At 39.4% G+C, this 20,324-nt stretch overlaps 1 protein-coding gene across 3 annotated transcripts in view; it reads right to left on the bottom strand.

Moving 5' to 3' along the window:
• Nucleotides 1-18,587, bottom strand: part of asap1b (ArfGAP with SH3 domain, ankyrin repeat and PH domain 1b) — a gene marked incomplete at its 5' end in the record, with an annotated part of 50,777 nt that extends 32,190 nt beyond the window's left edge. Inside the window, 2 exons of one of the 3 annotated variants that reach the window (XM_079488360.1) lie at nt 17,342-17,468; nt 18,532-18,587. In XM_079488360.1, the coding sequence (XP_079344486.1) occupies nt 17,342-17,468; nt 18,532-18,587 (183 nt within the window). Of the gene's footprint in view, nt 1-17,341; nt 17,939-18,531 lie in introns of those variants that run through there. The other 2 variants (XM_079488358.1, XM_079488359.1) reach the window with 2 other exon arrangements.
• Nucleotides 18,588-20,324: the final 1,737 nt, after the last annotated feature.

Raw genomic sequence — 20,324 nt, 5'->3', positions numbered from 1 at the left:
TATGTAACTGCCAGGAGTAAATGTGAATGCTTACAAGAGTAGTTACAAACCTATCTTCAAGCAAACAAAGATTCATTGCATCATTGATGTCATTTGAACAAGCGGTACGGGGTGAGTTACCCATCAACGTTTATAGTACAAATTCATGACCGAACTCTAAGGAATAATAAGGTTAGCTTGCCTTCGCAATGTGTTGGTAATGTCAATGTTAGTTAATGTACATCTGTAAATAACAACCGGACCGTCTGATTGGTTTAGGGTGACCAAGTGCCACCTAGACCATTAAAGTGACGACAGCTCCAAACTGTGCCTCCCGTTAACTGTGACGTCTGTTTGTAAAATATGACCTTGTAACCATCACTGCTGCTAGCAAATGGCTTTCACGCTAGGGGGTTCGCTCAGCTGTGTTTGAACTAAACAGATATTAAAGAAAGTGCCTCAGGCTCCGTCCTTTCATTTCAGCCATCTATGGCATTCATTTATCACCCCCTTGAGAGCAACTTAACAGAGGAACTCGAAGAAACTTGATGAAAATCACATGAATTACAAGAAAAATCACATGAAGACTTGGCAGAGTGATTTCTCCAACACTGCCAAAATCAACACCTCCAGTGGTGTTTGCATGCACATAATAAAATGAACAATGTTTGGTTTCTATCACAAATGGCTTCAGTTTATCCAGCTGTGGGGAGCATCTGGTTGGCAGAATATGGGATCAAGGACAACGCGCCGAACCTTTAGGCCGAACCCTGTCACCTTCTTTCTTCACTACGGATGTTGGAGTCGCTATCATGATCTGTAGATCTCTCCGGCTCATGGGGTGCTACTAATAATCCCTGTTCCATAAGCATGTGCACGCACACAAAAGCACAGCTGTTCAGCTGACACCGCTGCAGGTTACACAAGTATTCAAATGGATCCCACGGATTATGACCTTCCCCTTCGCGCCAACCCCTACTGAAATCTCGGCTTAGTGACAGCAGTGTAGATTTTACTTCCTGATCTCCCTGTATGCATTTCCTACATCCCTCAGTGTTCCCCTTCTTCACATACCTCGTCAAATTCCTCCTTAATCCCCTTATGGGGGATCTTCACGCAGATCTGTTCCATATAACGCCAGTTCATAGACACAATGACTATTAAGCTCTAAAAAGAACAAATGCTAAAAGCATCATAATCGTTCATACAACATGATACGTTTAAAAGAATAGTTCAGCCACAAATATAAATTACAAAAACCTTGCCCATACATAGGATAAACACAAAAAAAACACCACTTACATCCATCATAAAATCCAACATTAAAGTAATACAAACAACTGCAGCGAGTCATTTAGCAAAACTGAAACCACAGAAATAACAAGGGATGCACAATTAATCCGTTTTTAATTGTGGTGAAGATTTCTGCCTCCCGTGATGCATTGGAGCATATTCTTTGCGATACTAATGTGTTGATAGGAAGCACAAAACATTGTTCTAATAAGCTATGAAACTGTTCATTTTTTAAGCAGAATATCCAAGATTATTAACCGCGATATTTTTTGCAAGATGACTGTGATTATTATTTGTCCCATTATCGTGGAGCCCTACAACAAATTCATATCAGTGCTAAACTTAAATATGGCAACACATCAATAATAACTTGAGATCTTATTGGTTATAATCACTTGCGTAGAAGAACTTTACTTAGACCTTTCGTCTTGAATGTTGTCATTCCCTATAATCTTGATTTTTTTCATAATTTTCTTAATTTTGAATGCATCAATGTCTATTCATATCGAATGGTGATACATTCACGTTTGACCTATGAATTGATGTATAACCTAATACTAAGTGACTAAAGGTCACGCTTTTTGTTTAATTACGTTTTAGTATTTTCCATAACTTGACAGATGTGACGTGATCGCTATCAATTGTTGTTCTATGGAAAACGGCTGCAGGTTTGGACCGAAAAAGGGCATGTGAATAATGACAGAATTTGCATTTTTTGTGAACTCTTGTTTTAAGGACAGATAAGAATGCGCACGTGTGCATTATGAAATGGCAGTCTAAACGTGTCAAACCCTGATTAAGCATTGCACGCATGTCTGACTTTATCTCTGTTTGTCTCTCTATCATTCGAGCTCTAATGCAGTGCTGTCGCAGCTAAAGCTTACGCTACTCTGACAGTTTTGACCTCTGGCATTTTCACAAATGGGCTTTCAGGGATTGCCATTCTGTTAGCACTCTTATATGCTAACAGAATCGCGAAAATGGTAAGCATAGATGATAAGACCTTTAGGAGGACCGATCTGTGTAGCAGCTATTTCGAGCTTTTCGCAGCATTACATGAAGACAGGAAGTAAGAAAACACGCTGATCTCCCTTTGACATCAGCTTGAGGCCGTGCTAAAAGAAAACACTTTAATGAACGTAGGACGCTCAACTCATCAATAATTCAGTTCATCACATCTGTCCCTACGGTCAAACCTGCAGTCATGTTAGGCAAAAAGCCAAAAACAGCACGGCGGCGCCTCATATCACCGAAACAAAACGGATATGAAATCGTGCCTCAGAAACAAATCATGAGGTATGTAATGAAGTGAGGAGAGAGGGGAAATGATAGGGAGGTGTGTGTTGTGTTCTTAAAATAGTTTGCTTCATTGACAGTGTGTCAGGCACATTTTACTTTATTCAAGTCGAGCTGAAAAATAATGAGCACTTACATCCCGACACTAAAATAGCAGCACATTAACGATTCAGTCTGGGGTTTCGCAAGCAAGCAAGCAAGCCAACGCGATCAAACATTAAACAACTTTAAAGAAGACTTGCGAATTTGACTTAATACGAGATTTAGGTTGTTTTCCGTTTAATGTTCTAGTCATCTAAAAAAAAAAAAGTCCATCACAAACAAACAGCATTTCATTAAAGATGATTTTGAAGCAATGCGTCTCAAGAGGATAAATTCAGCAATGATATCATCAAAAAACAACTTTAAATACGCTGTGTATTTAAATGAATCTGGCACACCCACACACAACATCGCTCCCCACACGCTGAGTGAATGATGCTTATTGAACAAAACGGGGTGGCTAAAAAAATAGATAAACCTACCTATAAACCACATGTGAAAATGTAAGTGTAACTGGTTGCTTTACATTACGTGTCCGGAAACATGGACGACTAAAATCATCACATTTTCACTTCTATGCCAAAGTAGATTTAGGAAACGCAATCTGTAGAGCAGTTTATCCATTTAGTGCTACTGTAGAAAACAACAAGGTGAATATGGGTGTAACAATACATCGATATGGATCGATGCATCAGTTCAATTTCTAATGATACGATGATACACAAATAAAATATCGATATGAGGTACCTTTATTTAAACACTCTCCTTCCTATTCCTCACGTATACAAATGTATTTTTTGTTACATCCGTGTTTCCGCTATATACTTTTTTCCCGCTTTTGCGTAGACGCGCATAAATCCGAACTCGACGTCTTATTGGATTAACCTCACCTTTCATTCAGTAGGAAAATGGGTCTGAAGTTGCTACACACAAAACTGTGCGAAGACGTCACAAATATGTTAGTTAGCCTATGACGTCATCCGGCGCCACTGTTCTACAAAATCTTATCCGCAACATTGCAGTTTATTGTTGTAAAATTGTTGTTTATTGTTGTAAATGTGCAATTTTTTAAGTTTAATTAAATGTTCATCCTTACTTATCTAGTTTGCTTTCGTGAGTTGTTAAAAATGCTTGTGTAAACTAGGAAAGTAATGTCTAAACATAAATGAAATGACTCCAATCAAATCGTATAGCAGACATTTCTAAGGTGTCGTCCAAAATTGCTACGCTGGCAGAGACAATCGATATCACATCGTATCGTGATGAACAGTCCGATTTACACCCCTAATTGTGAATTCCATGAAAGGGGACCGCAGTGTATGTAGATGGAAATAGCGCATTTTAAGGTAATAAAAACAACGCTTAATTATTTAAGGTCTTATATATATATATATATATATATATATATATATATAGTTATGTATATTATGCATTTCTGTCAGGAGATCCTCCTAAAGTGTGTTTACACAGTTAAATAAGTTTAAGCAAAATTCGAATTCGAAAAATTTACATAAATGAAGTTAGAAAACATGAAACACACAAGCTTATCAAAGTGCCAAATGCATTCGTGTAAAATGTAAATGCAACAATAGCGTCTGTTGGCTTTCATGACAGTGCGGCTCCAGCGTGGCTGGAGGATTCAGTCTGCTTCTGGAATGCCGTAAGGAGCATGTGGTGTGGAATGACACAGACATGAGGGAGTTGTTGAGTTGCACGGTTGCCTGGACGATAGAGACGACCATCTGTGAGGCGGCTGACACACCGATACTGCGTCACTCTCAAATGATGGTCTCTCACACACACACACACACACACAATTCAACTTTTTCGACACAATTTAGGCACAGAACAATGTTATCGCTTCACAATAGATAACACATTATCCTTAGCACAAAAAGGTAATGTTTCCTTTCAAAGTTAGTGAGATGAGATCTTCATAATGATTTCTGGAAACAGTGTTCTGGCCTATCTTGCAATTCAGCATCAATAAACACATTACCAGAGACGATCTTCAGTGATAAACCAAATGAATGATAAAAAGCATTGATTGAAAGAACACAAAGTCACCAAGCAATATAACAGGACCACTAAGAGTTTTACACAGTGTTGCAGTGATTATTATAAATGATTTATCCGTGCACACCATTGTTTGTTTTAAATTATTTTGCACTTGTAATCTTTAATCTTTAACGTTAAGATCCTCTCCCCCTCTCAACGACAACTCTTCAGCACATGAAAAAAAAGAGGTAGGTCTATACTGACTGTCCAACGGCCAGGCATTTTTAACCCTCCCCTCCAGGCCAACTTACAACAAACCAACCAGAAAGAGAAGGGCAAAATAAAGCCCCGCCCCAAAACAAAATTTAAATTTCAGAAGCCGTTTCACTTCATGGTGTCTTTAAAGGTCCAATGTGTAACTGTTTTGGAAGGTCCATTGACAGAAAGGCAAAATAATACACATAACTATGTCTTTAGAGGTCTATGAAGACTATATCAAATGAAGCGTTATGTTATTAGTTCCTTAGAATGAGCCATTTCTACATCATGTCTATCAGCGTTCAGCGATGGACGATGGCATCATCTATCGGCCCAACCCTATAGCGAAAACGTGAAGGGAGGGGGGAAGGGTGGAGTGAGTCGTTGGTTAAGAAGAGGAGAAGAGTGAAATCGAATTTGAAATCCACACTGAAACATCCTGAAAACGTTATTACAATGTAGAAGCAATGTAATTGAAAGGCATAGTTTTTTTAAAAGGACACCCAATGAGATAGGAACGTCACCTCAACACCTTACCAAATACTTGGAGAACACCCTAGCAACAGCATAACAATGCCCTTCCATTCATCCAGCACATCCTAGAACCATTGTGGTGGATTGTGCACAGGCATGTAAAATCTTGTTGAATTAGTTTCCACTCCAACACCAATAGATGACAGCATCTGTTATAGGCTGCACATGAGTAATGACAACGCTTAAACAAATACCTCGTCTACTTTAAACAAGCACCAGTGGACCACATCAGTTGCGCTCACCTCAGGATGTGTGAAATCCCTCGCTCTCTCCATCACACAGACAAGGGTCTGTTTTTATCCAGCACGTAGTATTGGCAGAGACTGTGAAAAGACCAGAACACAGCTGTGAAGTTTGGAGGGCAGCCACGCTCCACTCATCACCATTGGACCGCCTGCCACCCTGACGGACCTCCAGCTCTGCGCATCTGCAAGTTTATGGAGGTGGGTGCCTGTCTGCTGAAGGCTTCAGAGGGCCGTTGTTCATGCGAACATATGTAACCCTACTGTTGTCTATAATGCTTGGACAGCACGGTCGTATCTTCTCTCTCATGATGGATCTGCTTTCATAACATTCCAACTAAGGTCTGAATGCGTTTCCATGGGCTTTTACAAGCTAGTGGGATAGGCGCATGCCATTAGAGGGAATGTTCCTATGGCCCCTTTATTTCTATGGACAGCTACTGAAAGGTCAAACCACTGATTCTTCATCTTCTTTTGTGTTTCCCAATGTACCAAAACAGCATATGATAGTAAGCATTTAACTTGAGACGTGTGGTCCAGTAATAGGGAAACTTAAAGAGGAATGAGGAAACAGTATGGGTGGGCGTGCCATTTCATCAGACTCTTTTTACAGATTATTGACATCACGTACTTCCAGGAAAGGATGTGGATTATTTTCAGCGTGCCCTATCTCAAGATCTTGTCTGGTCGCTCTTTTGTTTGCGAAAGCCACAATAACAGCGGGCAGTACACTGAACAGTATGGACTGTTCATAAATGGATTGAGAGTCATGCCCGGATAAACAAACACAAGGAGATTTTCATCATTCACAAAGTGTGAATTGATGCTGAGATCAACAGACATAATTTGTTTATTTATCAATATGACAGCAAAAGCTGTCAAACGTCTATAAAGAGAGGTTTAACAAGCCATGTAATTGTTATCGGCTTGTGACACAACTTGATCTCACCAGTTCATTAACTGATAAGATTATACATATCAGTAAATTAGAGTCTTGTCTACATTGGGACGCATCACAAACGATCAAGTATGGACCTGAATCTGTTCTAAACATGAGACCCAGCTTGATCGTGGAGAGAAAATATGTGTTATCGGTTTCGATCTCGCTTGAATGTTTTGCTTTACCTTTTTTACAACTACAGTTTCATTCAGCTTCTCATGAATAGAACTTCATATAAGAGTAATGTACACATACAAATATTCATAAAAGGGTCAAATGGATGCGAAGCAAAGCTTTTAAGCTACTACAACCTTTATATGACATAAACAGATTATCAGAGGACCATTTAACAGTACTTCACAATTGCCCTTCTGGAAAATGGAAAAATAATACTACATGATAAAAATCCTACATCTTTCATTAGACATTGGGTGTTTGGCCTCTTTCAAGTTTGTGAAAATCGATTTTCTTGTGATATTGCCATCTTAGATATTTGTAGGTTCTCCATTCCGGAAAACGACTCCCAAATCACTCAAGTACATTGTGGAAGAGCCCCGGCCGATGCAGTGAAGGCGTTGGAGACTCATGTGGGCCTGTTCCAGCCCTCAGGTTACAGCATTAAATATTCACTCTGTACCTCTGCATAATTTACCCTGCCAACACAGAAGAATGACTTTGCTAAAAGACAGCTGTCCTCAGAAAGAGCGAGAGACAAAGAGAAAGCGAGCGAGAGATGCTGTGTTCCTAAGTGCTTTCAGGAGGATGTCTTCATAAAAGTGCTGAAGTGAAGTTTTGATACTTTGGGAGATATGGGTGTCAAAGCAGCTCAGCTGCGTGAGATAAGTGTGTATGCGTTTGTGTGTGTATAAGAGAGGGAGAGAGAGAGAGAGAGAGAGAGGGTAAGAAGCCCAAAGATTTGTTCATGGTTTATAGGGATCTAAGCATGTCACACCAACCGTCCATGTTTGCATATACTGTTTTTGTATCAAGCGTCAAGAGATTGTCTTTAAACACTGTGGAGTTTAACTGGATGCACATTATTTTCACCCATAAGGCATTTACTGGCAATCGAAAATGATGAGCCTCTTCTCTAAATGTTCTGTAAAACGTTTTCCTATATCTTCCGTTTCACCGGTTCAGCTCCACAATTCCACATAAAAGCTGGAATTCTGCCTGGTCTTTACAGGGTCAGGGGCCATAAATTAAAGCCGTAATACTCAAACATCTGGTGGCTTCATACAGAGCTAGCATTAAACTACACAAAACAATAACGGCCCCACAAGAATACATTTCATTTCACCTCGCGATAAGAATGAATTCTTTAAATGGGCCAAGTCCCTCAAGGGGCGGCATATTGTTTGAGATAGGAGCACAATACGCCTTGCCGTAGCTTTTCTTACAAGCAGAAAGACCGTGCCATGTGATCTCAGTCCCCCACGCTCAAAATCCAGGTCACCTACAGTCACTGCTTCGTGCGCATGGTGGCCTCCTGAATTCAACATGTGGTTTTGATTTAGTCCGTAGAGGCATGAGGAGGCAGCCAGCCAGGGAGGAGATTCATAAATCTGACTTTTCATGTTACGCCAAAACAGCAGAAGATGAGCAGCCCAGGATGCTGAAAAACTAAGCCAATGCTTTAAGAGATGGCAATGAAAAGTGAAACGTTCGGTCCTATTAGCAATGCTAATGTTTAATGTTCGGGCTATGAGAGCAAAAGGCAAGTCTGTTGAAACGAGTATGACATTGCTGTAGAAGAAGCATGCATCTTGTAAGCATGCACTGAACAACAACAGGTTCAAAACACAAAACGGTACAACCTTCCGACATAAAAGTTCAACTGAGAATAAGATAATTATCTGGTTTTACATTTCTTCTAACAATGACAATGTGTCCAAAAACAACAATAGCAAGTCCTTTTTTTAATAAGCTGCCAAGTTTATGGTACAAGACAGCAGTAAAGGTTGTTCTGATTGACGATGCATATCGATCATTGCTGATTCCTTAGACGATAGTTGGCTGTTGCCAATATATGTTGCAAATTATTATTAGAAATGCGTATAGCGCATTTCTTTGTGCAAGAGAGATTGCAATGCATGCAGCTCTGGCTTTTCCTCACGCCAGAGAGAGTTTATTATGTGTGTGCTTTGAGTTTGATCAAATTTATAAAAGATAGATACAGCTGTACAATTATTCCCGGAAAAAGACGAGCACACAATACATCATCGCTATAATCCCTTCGTGTTTTTTACATTATGCACGTACGCTGCGATTGGCAACAACACAGACACATGTCCGGCGACCGCGCCATCTGTCAGATTCAAACAATCTCCAAATCCAGTGTTATATCCACAGTTTATATAACATCCATCACTGAAATGCCATGAACAAACAAACACAGCTCAACTATAGCAAGAGTATTGCACAGAGCAGCCAATCTCGATAAACGGTTCTTCCTATCGCTCGTGGATTGGCGAGTGGGCAGGCTATTGTTTTCACCTTGCCTTGGGTGTGCTTTTCCGGGAGAATTGCCCAATGAAAGGAATAGGATCCCTGTTTGACTTATAAAAAACTTTCCATATCAAGTTGGAGTGCTGGGGGAGTGTATCAAGCACAGAAATACTACGTCATACATTCTACAACATCATAATCTGTGTCACAATTTAAGACAAATTAATTGACCAAACATTGGCCCCCATTGAATTCCATTGTGTGCACACAAAACCACAGAGAAATTTCTCAAAATATCTTCTAGTATAAAAATATCTAGTCTTGAACAACATTGACAGATTTTTTTTACAGTACAATTAATGTCTGCCCAAGTTCCTTTGAAACAGAGCTATATTTAGTGCTGAGCCGATAAACAATATCATATAATTGAATCGCAACAAAATTTATATTGATAACGGTCTTAAGTTCTTGACTCGATATGGATTCATCTTACAGCCAATCAGACAGCAGAAATAAATGTGACAACAGCCAGAGCCAGTCAACGTGCAGCGTTAACTTATCTGCTAACGCAAGCTGATGAACGTGAAATATAACATAAGCCAAAAGAAACCAGCGCTGTGCTTCTCTGATTATAGAAGTGATTAAATTAGTTATATTATAAATTAAAGATAGAATCATGTATGTAACATGCTTGCATTCATTATTGAAGAAATGTTTATGCGAGATGTCTTTAGCATTAGCTAAACAGAGCTTCATTCAATAACAACGATTTAATACCAAATCCTCAAAAAAGCGGATGGATTACTGCGAGATGACACAGATAAGAAGCATTAGTGGCTGTGCGCTATCACGAACGAGAGGCTGATTTTACTTCATTTAGAAAGTTAAAGTTCAATGATATGTGAATTCCACAAAGTGAACTTGCAGTATTGTGTCGAGTGTTTTAGTTTAGGCAGAGTTGAATGAAGCGCTGTTATTCTGTCTCATGAGATCAATATAAATAATAGCATTAAAAAAGCAATAAAAGGATTTTAACTATAGTTCCTTGATAAAGTGGACCCTATAAATGTGTTATCTTATCCTGCTATTTAAATAAGATAAACAAAAACATTAACATATTGTAGCAAATGTTAGGCTATTAGTTTTAGCATAATGCAAGAGTAATATTTGAATAACCTTAATATACCTGGAGTGAGCACCTAGCACAAGGAAAATATAAGTATCGAATCGGGACTCGGATCAGCAGACACTTTAAATTAAAAGACTCTGATTGGATCGGGGACACAAAAAATATGATCGGGACATCCCTAGAGCCAATAGTGTCCCAGTGTGAGCAGTGTTGGTGCGTTTTTATTGGTTGAATGTATTTAATGATTACGCCCTTTACTGAACGAGTCAAATGATATTGAATGAACTAGTACATGTCATCTCATGACATGTACTAGTTTCCATTCACTGTTATCTGACTCTCCACAGACATGATGGATTAGCTAACACTTTTCTGAAAAACCTTGCATTAGCTACAGATGTGTTGATGTCTGCCAACACAACAGATGTCAGTGGGTTAAATGTTAGTTTGGTTAGCTAAACATCTTTCGAAACGAGAAGCTAGAGAAAGACCAGCATGAACTGACATAAAATGAGATGCTCTCTTTGGTTCACACTGTACATAAACCTGAATTGGTTTTTAAATCTGACTGTCTACAAGAAGAAACCGAACTCCACACAATATTAGAGCTGCAACAGTAAAAATGCAAGCATTGACCTACAAGCAACTGCAACCCTGACTGAAATATGTTAAAGTATACCGTGTAGTTCAGTATACCATATTCTATAAAGTAAAAACTTTACAAACAACTACAAGAACTAAAATGTATAGTGCCGTTTCAAGAACTCAACTATACAGTTGAACCACTGACTGCAGGGCCAATGTTAGAGTTGACAAAACAATATCTTGACCCTTTGGAGTTTTCATTCACTGTTATTTTCTTTCTATAGGGTGTGTGCACAGTTTGTTCCGATTTAAAAAAAAATCTGTTGCGGTTCGATTGAAATATGAAGGCAACATGGACCATTTAAATGAACCAAATCATGACCCTGAAAATCAAGCGAGTGTTTATTCGGTCTGTGTTTCTGCATGTTATGGAGGACATTCTGGCACTGTTTTGACTGCAACACTTTAAGAGGTCTTTGAGTTATTGGCTTGGTAAGAATGTCATCATATCCGCAGACATACATTGATACGCCTTTACAATAAGGTGCTACATTAGTAAATGCAGAACATTAGTTAACAATGAACAAATGAGTTTTACAGTATTTGTTAATCCTTGTCAATGTTTGTTCATGTCAATACAGTCATTCATGTTAGTTCATGGTGCATTAAGAGTGATAATATTTGCTTTTAGTAATGTATTAGTAAATGCTGAAAAGACATTAATTAATATTAATAAAGGCTGTAGGAGTATTGTTCATTGTTAGTTCATGTTAGCTAAAACATTAACACATTTTTAACAAATAGCACCTTATTGTGTTACCAATACATTAAGCTAGAGATGCACTGATACTACATTTCTCCACCGATGCCGATAATTCAGAGTGATAACTGCCGATTCTTCTGGTTAAATGAATAAACGTCTTATCTTTCTGAAAGCTATTCATTCATATAACGACTATTAATATTGAACATCATGTTTCTTAACATTTTCTATATACAGAACACAAATTCATTGCGTTTTCCTGTTATCTTTTAACTGACAGGATATATCGGCCCTGTGTCGGCCGATAGTGTGAAAAATTGCTTTTATCAACGGATACAGATGAATGGCCGATATATCGGTTCATCTCTACATTAAGCACTTATAACCCAGCACACAGCATTGTTTTGGATGTCTGGTAAGGTCTGTAACAAAACATACATCATAAAAGCTGTCCAATCACATTGCAACTTTGTACTTTTGCTGTTAGGTTCGGCGTCTTCAGGTTTGCTGTTAAAATGTCAGTGTGAATGCTAAGCTAACCAGAACTCAATGTATTTTTTCTTATTTGGTCCAGACAAAAATAAGCACGAGAACAGGACTACATAGTGTGGATGGTAAAAAATCTCTTGGACTGGGACCAACAGAAAAAAAAATGTATGCTGACCTCAAAAATGGCAACAGAAATCTCTCTTAAAATGTTTTAACACAATTGTTGTCTTTTGCTGAAACCTTCTGATACACGGCATTAAGAGACAAAGACAGCATGAGGCTGAGAGGACATCCATAGTGCAGCACTGTCTGTGCCGATTAGCGTCCAGTCTCCCTCTCTGCACCCATACAACATGAGGTAAGAAGAATCATGTGACCTATCTGTCTGCATGCATGCGTGACAGTGACTTAATTGCGTGAGTCATTCAACTGGAAGTCTATCTGCTCTGGCTGAAACCATTAGGCCATTCGATATATAACACTACACCAGTGCTAAACTGTGTTTACGCTAGTATGCTGCTGAACATGCAGGCTTAATCTGGATGAGAAGCAGATCTCTGCTGCCAGACCTCGCTTCCATCCTCCCCCACACTCACTCGATTTCTCTGAAATTCTCAGCAACAGACTTTGTGCAAGCGCAGATGCAACTGACCAACACATTAAAGCTTGCAGACCCGTTGCAGATGCTTAATGTAGGGACTCAAGGGGACGATCGAATTGAATGAATTAATTTTCCATTCATTCCATTTTGCAGTTTGGGTGTTTGCCTTCTATACTTCTTATAACTAAATAAATCAGGCTGCAGAGCTAGCGTGGCATGGTTAAACTTTTCTAAAACAAACAACAACAAAACAAATACATTGACTATTAATTGCTCGGCCCATTGTAGTGCCAATGTTGGCACGCATGCCCAATGCTGCCGAAGCCCATACGTACAGCTGATTCCCCTCACGTCGACCAATCTCGATCAGTCCTTGTCCATCTGCCCTCACATTTTTGTGTTACTGTTGTTTTCCCCTCTTGCTTGCAGTCTCCTCGCTATGTCTCAGAGTTTGGCGGCTTTGAGTTACATAACAGAGCGAAGCATCAGAACAAGCTGGAAGCTTTCAGCACAACATCCCTTCATGCAGCTTTAACATCAGCGTGCTACATGTTGGCACACCACATCAATGCAACACCAGAAACACAACAAATGTTCCAAATGTAATGCACCAATTGACACATGACTGCTCCCATAAAGACAATGTACGCAAGATCATTAAAAATGAAAATGATCCATGTATTATTTAGTCAACCTCGTGTTGTTCTTTCCATGGATTACAAAAGAACTGTTTCGTTACAACAACCATAGTTAGTGACCATGTTTTGAAGCTTATAAGATATAGTCAATATAAAGTAAACCGTCAGTGTGTACACTATTTTTACTTAAAACAAACTGCTGTTCACTGCTGAACTGTGGAACGTAATATATTGGGCCTGACTGTGTTTGGACTGAAAAATTCTGGCTGCCCTACAGGGACAAGAGATCATTTTCACACAATGTCATTGATTGTTTGGAGAGCAGACATGCTAAGTTGAAAACCACCTGCAAGCCTTGGCATAAAAACAGTTCAATTCTTCAATGTAGCCCAGATGACATGACTAACTCAACTGGCAGCTTGGCTCCATCTGGAATTTCCTCATCTCCAATGTCAACATTAAGGGCTTGGGATTCAGGCTGACACAATGAAAGACTTGGACAATAATCTGGTGCGTTTGCCCGTTGGATATAGTTTACTATGTCATGTTATTAAAACATCTTGTCAAGACAGTGCTCACTGCGTTAGTCATTTACCTTACCTGTCATTTACAATTCATCATTCTGTTTTCCTTTATATAAGAAACTGTATACATCCACCCCAAGCTTCTCCAATATTTGGAAAATGTCCATCTTTAGCCTCCTTTAAAAAGGGAAGGTTGAACAGAGTGGTATTTCATTACTTTGTCTTCAAATAATTGCAAGAACAGGTTCCTGTCTTGTAAATTTGAGCAGAAGTGGTACAGAAGTGTGGTGCTCCATTCTGAGTCAAAGATACCATGGTGCTCCAAGTGCTACATGACAGATGTATCCACATATACAGTCAATATTTAGTTGTTACAAAGTCTATATTATATTTAGATTTTACCAGTTTCTGTATTATGTGTAGTTCAGAAGCCCAGGAAACATTCTCTGAACCTTAGCTAACCGTTTCTTAAGTTCTCTTTCAGTTGTTTCCAACGTTTTTGCAGTAATATTTAAGAGCATTTCTTCATCATTAAATGCCAAGCCACGATAGTGCTTAGAAATGGGGGTGTTGTTGGTTGCAATTCGCACTGGACCTTTAAGACAGGCATGCAAACAAATCTTAAGACAACTAAAGTCAAGTGACATCATCAGTAGGGTTGAGGTAAACAAAAGGTGTCATAAGAAACGAAATAAAAAGTTTTCTTGCTGGTAACTACACCATGTGCAAAGTGCAATGTAATGATTGGCCGGCCACAAAAACCACAGTAAGTCCCTGTGCCGATTTGCATTTAAAAGTGTCACATGTCTATATGCAGGGCAGAGTGCAACTTCCTTTTCACCTAGGGATGCACCGAATGTTCGACAACCAAAAATTTGAAGATAACGTGTGATATGATCAAGCAGCAAGCAGCGCAGAGAGAGAGAGATACACACAGCACAAAGAGTACATTTTTGAAGGAAACATCTTTAACGGTCGGTAACCTATCTACATAGCCCCGCCACTCGCAATATCCTTTGACATCATATAGTGGTAGCACAATTCCATGCACTTCACTTGTCAAAGTATGTTCTGAGAACAGTGACAGTCATATTTTGTGGGCGGAGTTTGGGTGAGAGAAGTGAACTGAAATGGTTGTCAGTCAGAATTGCTTGCATGGACAGGGCTCTAGACTCATTTTCCCTTTCTCAGTTGGTCGTGCCAACTTACAAAATATTATACATGTACTTTACTACACATTGCAGGGCTCGACATTATCCGCTTGTCCGGGACAAGTGAATGTTTTGTATGGGCAAATGAGAGAGCATTTTACTTGCCCGGCCAGAGAAGTAACATTACTACACATTCATGTCATAAATAAACTTGAAATACTTTATCTTACTAACCACGTCTGATGTGTTTTGAGTGAGTGATTTGATGGGTTCAGACGGTGAGTCTCGTGGGTTCAGTGTTCGATATAGAATTGTTTCAAAACAATGAATCGATTGAAATGAGTCATTACGTTGTGAATCGGACATTAGCGGACATTGACTGTCCGCTGTTTGTTTTTCTAACAATGCAATAGTGACGCATAGTACGAATATGTTTTACTCGCACAAGATTCCTGCGCCATTCCTGTCGGATTCAATATTGAATGAACAGCACTGCTTTTTAATTTTAGTGTCGCAGCAAATCCAGAAGTGGAACGTCTTTAAAAATAACCTTTAACCACGCATTCCTAATGTCTGAAACCAAAGGAAGGTTGTGCAGCGACTGTGTTCATCCACAACCAGGCAGTGCACAATATTTAGAGATCTTTTCAATTGCATGTTTATTGCTGTTCCGCGCCACGTGTGTTACAGTACGTCATTCGTGAAACAGTGGGCGGGGCTAGAGAAGTAGTCGTTGATATTCTTCTGTGGAGGCGCTGTTCAACATCATCTATGATAAATAGGTGCATTCCAGGCCCTCGCGATCGCTGGGCCAGATGTCAATAACAGTCGTCATTTCATTAACAAGGGCGTTTTCAGTTCTGACACATACAGGATGTTCGCTTGAATACGCCTACCTCTTATATAGCAAAAGCCTGGGTTAAAATGCACGTCTTAATTCATCACCCCTTTAAATCCTTTTAAATCCAACGTGGCCTATAATAATCAGAGAGTTTTCGTTTATTGATATTTTAAGCTCATAATGTTGAATGACACTTTTTAATTAAGTGTTTCGTTGTAGGGCTACAGAGTACAGTACATTCTTTCAGCAGTCAGTCATAGGCCTAATATAGACTATTCAAGAGGGTAGAGGGCTCAATATTTTGTATGAATTGAGCATACGTGTTTTGCTCAATTTTATTTTAAGTTATATCGTATTACATTGAAAAGCCAGACAAAATATAAAAAGCACATTTTGACAATTCAGTTTATGCAATAGTGACAAAATTGGCTAAATAAATAGAAGAAATACAAAAAGCCATGTTCTCTTAAGTAGTCTTTTGAATGTTGTGAGAGATGTGGTTGACCGGACCGAGTTAGGAAGAACGTTCCACCAGGAAGGAGTTGTGAAGGAGAATGAGCATTTACGAGAAGGCACTACAACTCCCTAAACGCAGGGTTCTTGATGGAGTGTAGTAGGGTGTGAAAGTATGCCGGTGCAGATCCAGTTAAAGTACTGTAGGCAAGCATCAGTGACTTGAATCTGATCCGGGCTTCTACCGGTAGCCAGTGGAGAGAAAAGAAAAGTGGTGTCACATGAGGGGGCTGTAGGAAGACGAGGCGTGCTGCTGCATTCTGAACCAGCTAAAGTGGTTTAATAGCATTTGCAGGAAGACCAGCAAGAAGAGCATTGCAGGAGTCCAACCTTGAGATCACCACAATATTTTGCAAAGTCCTTCGTTTTTATTCCGCTTGGGCCAAGAATTGTAATTTCGGTGCATCCCTATTTTACCAATAATGAATCAAGCGTTTTGTACATCAGTTGTTGTTCATCTTAAAAACACTCGGCTTCGTCCCGGAAAAGACTCTCCAAGATGGGTCATCCACCAAATGATTCATCAGTGGAATCAGAAGCCAGACCAGCTGGCTGAGCAAAACTGCAACCCACACTGCAGACTGTTGTTTCTCGCCTCTCAGATTTCAGATATTGTAATGCAACACAGAATTAATACAATTTATACATGACAAAGAGATGCAATGCATTCATTCACCGAGCCACGTAAACAATCTGCAATCCGTTACTTGAATCCAGCCATGTAAACAGATGCAATGTTCAAACACAAGTACCAAAGTAAACATGCAATGCACAAACGTAAAATACGCTTTGCTGTTACACAAACAGACGCATTACAGTCATTCAAAGTACCAATGTAAACAATTGTACTAACACACAATGTAAACAAGAGTACAATTCTAATGCTAATTGCAATGTAAAGAAAGAAAAGTAAACAGGTTCTAAGTATATAAACAGATGAGATGATCAAAAACAGGTGCAATAGACCATAGTAGTTTGCATATGCCTCGTTTTAATGTATTGTGTGAATGTATCAGATGCTACACTAATGTAAACAGATGCACAAAAGGTAAACAAATGAGAAAAGCAGTCTCTAACCTCCTCCAACACGCTGACGGTGTTCCTACAGCTCTGCAGTCGTGTGGTGAAACTGGACGTGGTGGGAGAGTTGTAATCCTCCGTTGCTTCCGACAGAAACTCCGACACCGCTATTTGATCTGGCATCCTAAAGCGTTGTTTCGTCCAGAGAACAGATGGAAATGTCGGTTCAGGAAACGGAACGAAACAAGACAACTTCAGAGGCCGTGGTGAGATGTTGGGCAAACGGTGCGCGCAAAACAAACTACTTTCGCACCGAACGATGCTGTAAAACGCGACCTGTTATGTTGGGGTCCAGGCGTGTCCCGGGGGGTGGGATGCTACACCCCTCAGAGTTTAGTCGAGTTGCACGCGCCGTGAAGTGATGCCCACATAATGTTCGTCCGCGTGATGTTTGCTACCAACGTCGTTGTGCGAATTCCTAAACGAGTATTGCGGTGCATGCGTGACCCGCTAGCTGTTTGTCAAGCGTCAGATCGCTTTCTGAACTCAGATCGTGTGAAATGCGCAACGCGGAGTGTGATATCCGTGCACACGCACACGCACGATCTCGCTCGCTCTCTGCTCTACATTCACCCACCCGCCCCTCTTAGCGCGTGACGCTACACCCACAACCCACTCAATTGACTCATGCAGGCAGCAGGGCAGTGGTTGGTTTGTCTTTACGAAAAGTAGTCTAGTGAATTTACCTACATATGTAACATAACCACTGTATTTAAATAAGAGGGAATATATGTATGACACAAAAGGAAGTGCTTTAGATGAAAGATCAAATATTATACCACAATCAATTTATTCATAAGATTCACAGAGAGAAAAAACATCTTACACATCCTTTGCTATTTTAAATGGTAGTGATTTTCCAGCATGTCCAGGCAGAACATGTTTTCCTAAAAAGAAACGTTGCTGATCTACCGATTGTTATTACTGTTAGTATATGTGAGATGTGTAACGGTATAAATCAATTGAGTTTGATTGGTGAGCTGATGAAGAGTAACAATGTAACAAGTGCGACTCCTATAGGTAAAATGTAGAGTTGCGTGTAAAGTTTAATCGATGCAATTGTAGTTTTGTAACTCGTCTCTGTACCTATACCTCTTTTTCCCGTCGAACTGTGATATATTTATCATGTTTATACATATGTTTGCTGAAATATGAATTTAAATGTGTATTAAAATAAAATGTCTTACCGGTTCCAGATAGGTTCTTTCGTAGAGAAACTTAAGCGCGAGGATGAAGATCTCATGACTTCAACTTGAAGCTTTCATGGGATAAATATAGATGGCAACAGTTAACGCGGTTAACAGAATAAATAAAATAAATCCGATTACATTTTCATGAATTGTTCTGCGTCCCTTTACTTTATGTGTTTTATGTGTCAGAGTTGTAAAGGTGCAGGACTAATTTGAATACAGGCCAATGTGTTTTTTAAGAAAATATACGTTTGTATGTATATATATATAAAACCACAAATTAATGCCATTTAAACTTATAGTTTTAGAAAAACAAAAACGTATCTACTTACCAATATTAATGCAACACATAAAATAAGTAAATTCCAGTATTTGTCTCCCAGTGGTTTTCATATTAATCTGTGTCTTGCTGCCATTCAATCTTTCTCTCTCTCTCTCTGGTAGAATCTTTGGGTGTTTGGTAACTATCTGCCCATGGGTCCCTTCTCTGCTCAGAAAGGAAGGGAGAAGCGACTATGTGTGATGAAGAATAGCCTGTTACAATGGTTACAGGATCCAGAAACTAACGGCTCAGGAACTACGGAAATCCCGGAGACCTGGGACAGGAAATGTGAGATCTGTGTAAACATGTGCCTGCTCAAGTAAAGTACCTTCACATATATAATCTGCTGCTCTGACAGACTGATATATACCACACATGCCTGTGTAATGGAACACACAGGGTCATGCTTGAAGCTTTAGCTGAACGTGTGAATAACAAAACTCTCATACATTCAGGTTGTTCAGTGTTTTAAAAAAATTACATTGTTACCTCCCAGGACTGTAGGCTTTATACAAGTTACTTAAACGCGTGTGCTTAGGTTGATCTTGTTTCCACGTGTAAAATATATGTTCAGTCCTTTTGTGATTCATCACACGATAAGATACTTCACAAATACATTTACAACATTTTATTTAGTGATTGAATTTGTGTCTTTCCCTATAGTCTGCAATGGTAATGTGTCATTTTCCTGTTTTTTCACAAGGCTGCAGATGTCGGGCAAAATAGGGAAATGCAGTGAATCAACCTTGAAAGGACTTTTATAAAACCACATTGTCATCAAAAGAGGGATTGTTGAGGAAGAAAGTTCCTGGAAACTGAAATGTCAGGAAAGACATGGTTAAAAACAGTGCCGTCTTTAGGTCATAATGGGGGGTGGGTTTACACCCTCAGGTTCTAACTATGCAGGACATGAAACCTTTTTGTCCAGGACCACCAAGAAATTGAGAAAGACCCCCAGTTAAAAGTATATATTGTGTCTGGCCACAGAAATGATTGGTGAAAGAGGAGCTTTAGTAAATTAAAATATCCCCGGACCGTGTGATCTTTAGAGTTACCTAATACACAAAAGATTCTAAAACAACACACTGTAGTTTACATGGGGACTCAACATAATTTATGTGGGCTTATGGGGATTCTTAAAGGGATAGTTCACCCAAAAATTACCATTTTGTCATCATTTACTCACCCTCAGATTGTACCAAGCCTGTGTAAATGTATCTGTTCTGCTAAAACAAAACAAGGATATTTGGAAGTAACCAAACAGATCTCATCCCCCATTTATTCCCACAGTATTTATTTTCCCGACTATGGCAGTAAATGGAGGATGTGATGAGATCCCCTTGCCAGCTGCTTTATAGTTTTTTCTTATGTTCCTGTTTTCCGTGTGTCTCTTTAAATCTCATGTGATATATCTGCTATGTTAATACAGAAGCCATCTAGTGCACAAAGGTGTAAACTTCCACAAGGT

The sequence above is a fragment of the Barbatula barbatula genome, assembly GCF_947034865.1.
Source record: "Barbatula barbatula genome assembly, chromosome: 23".
Taxonomy (NCBI): Eukaryota; Metazoa; Chordata; class Actinopteri; order Cypriniformes; family Nemacheilidae; genus Barbatula; species Barbatula barbatula.
The sequence above is the reverse complement of the archived record's forward strand: the minus strand, read 5'-3'. Positions and strand labels throughout refer to the sequence as shown.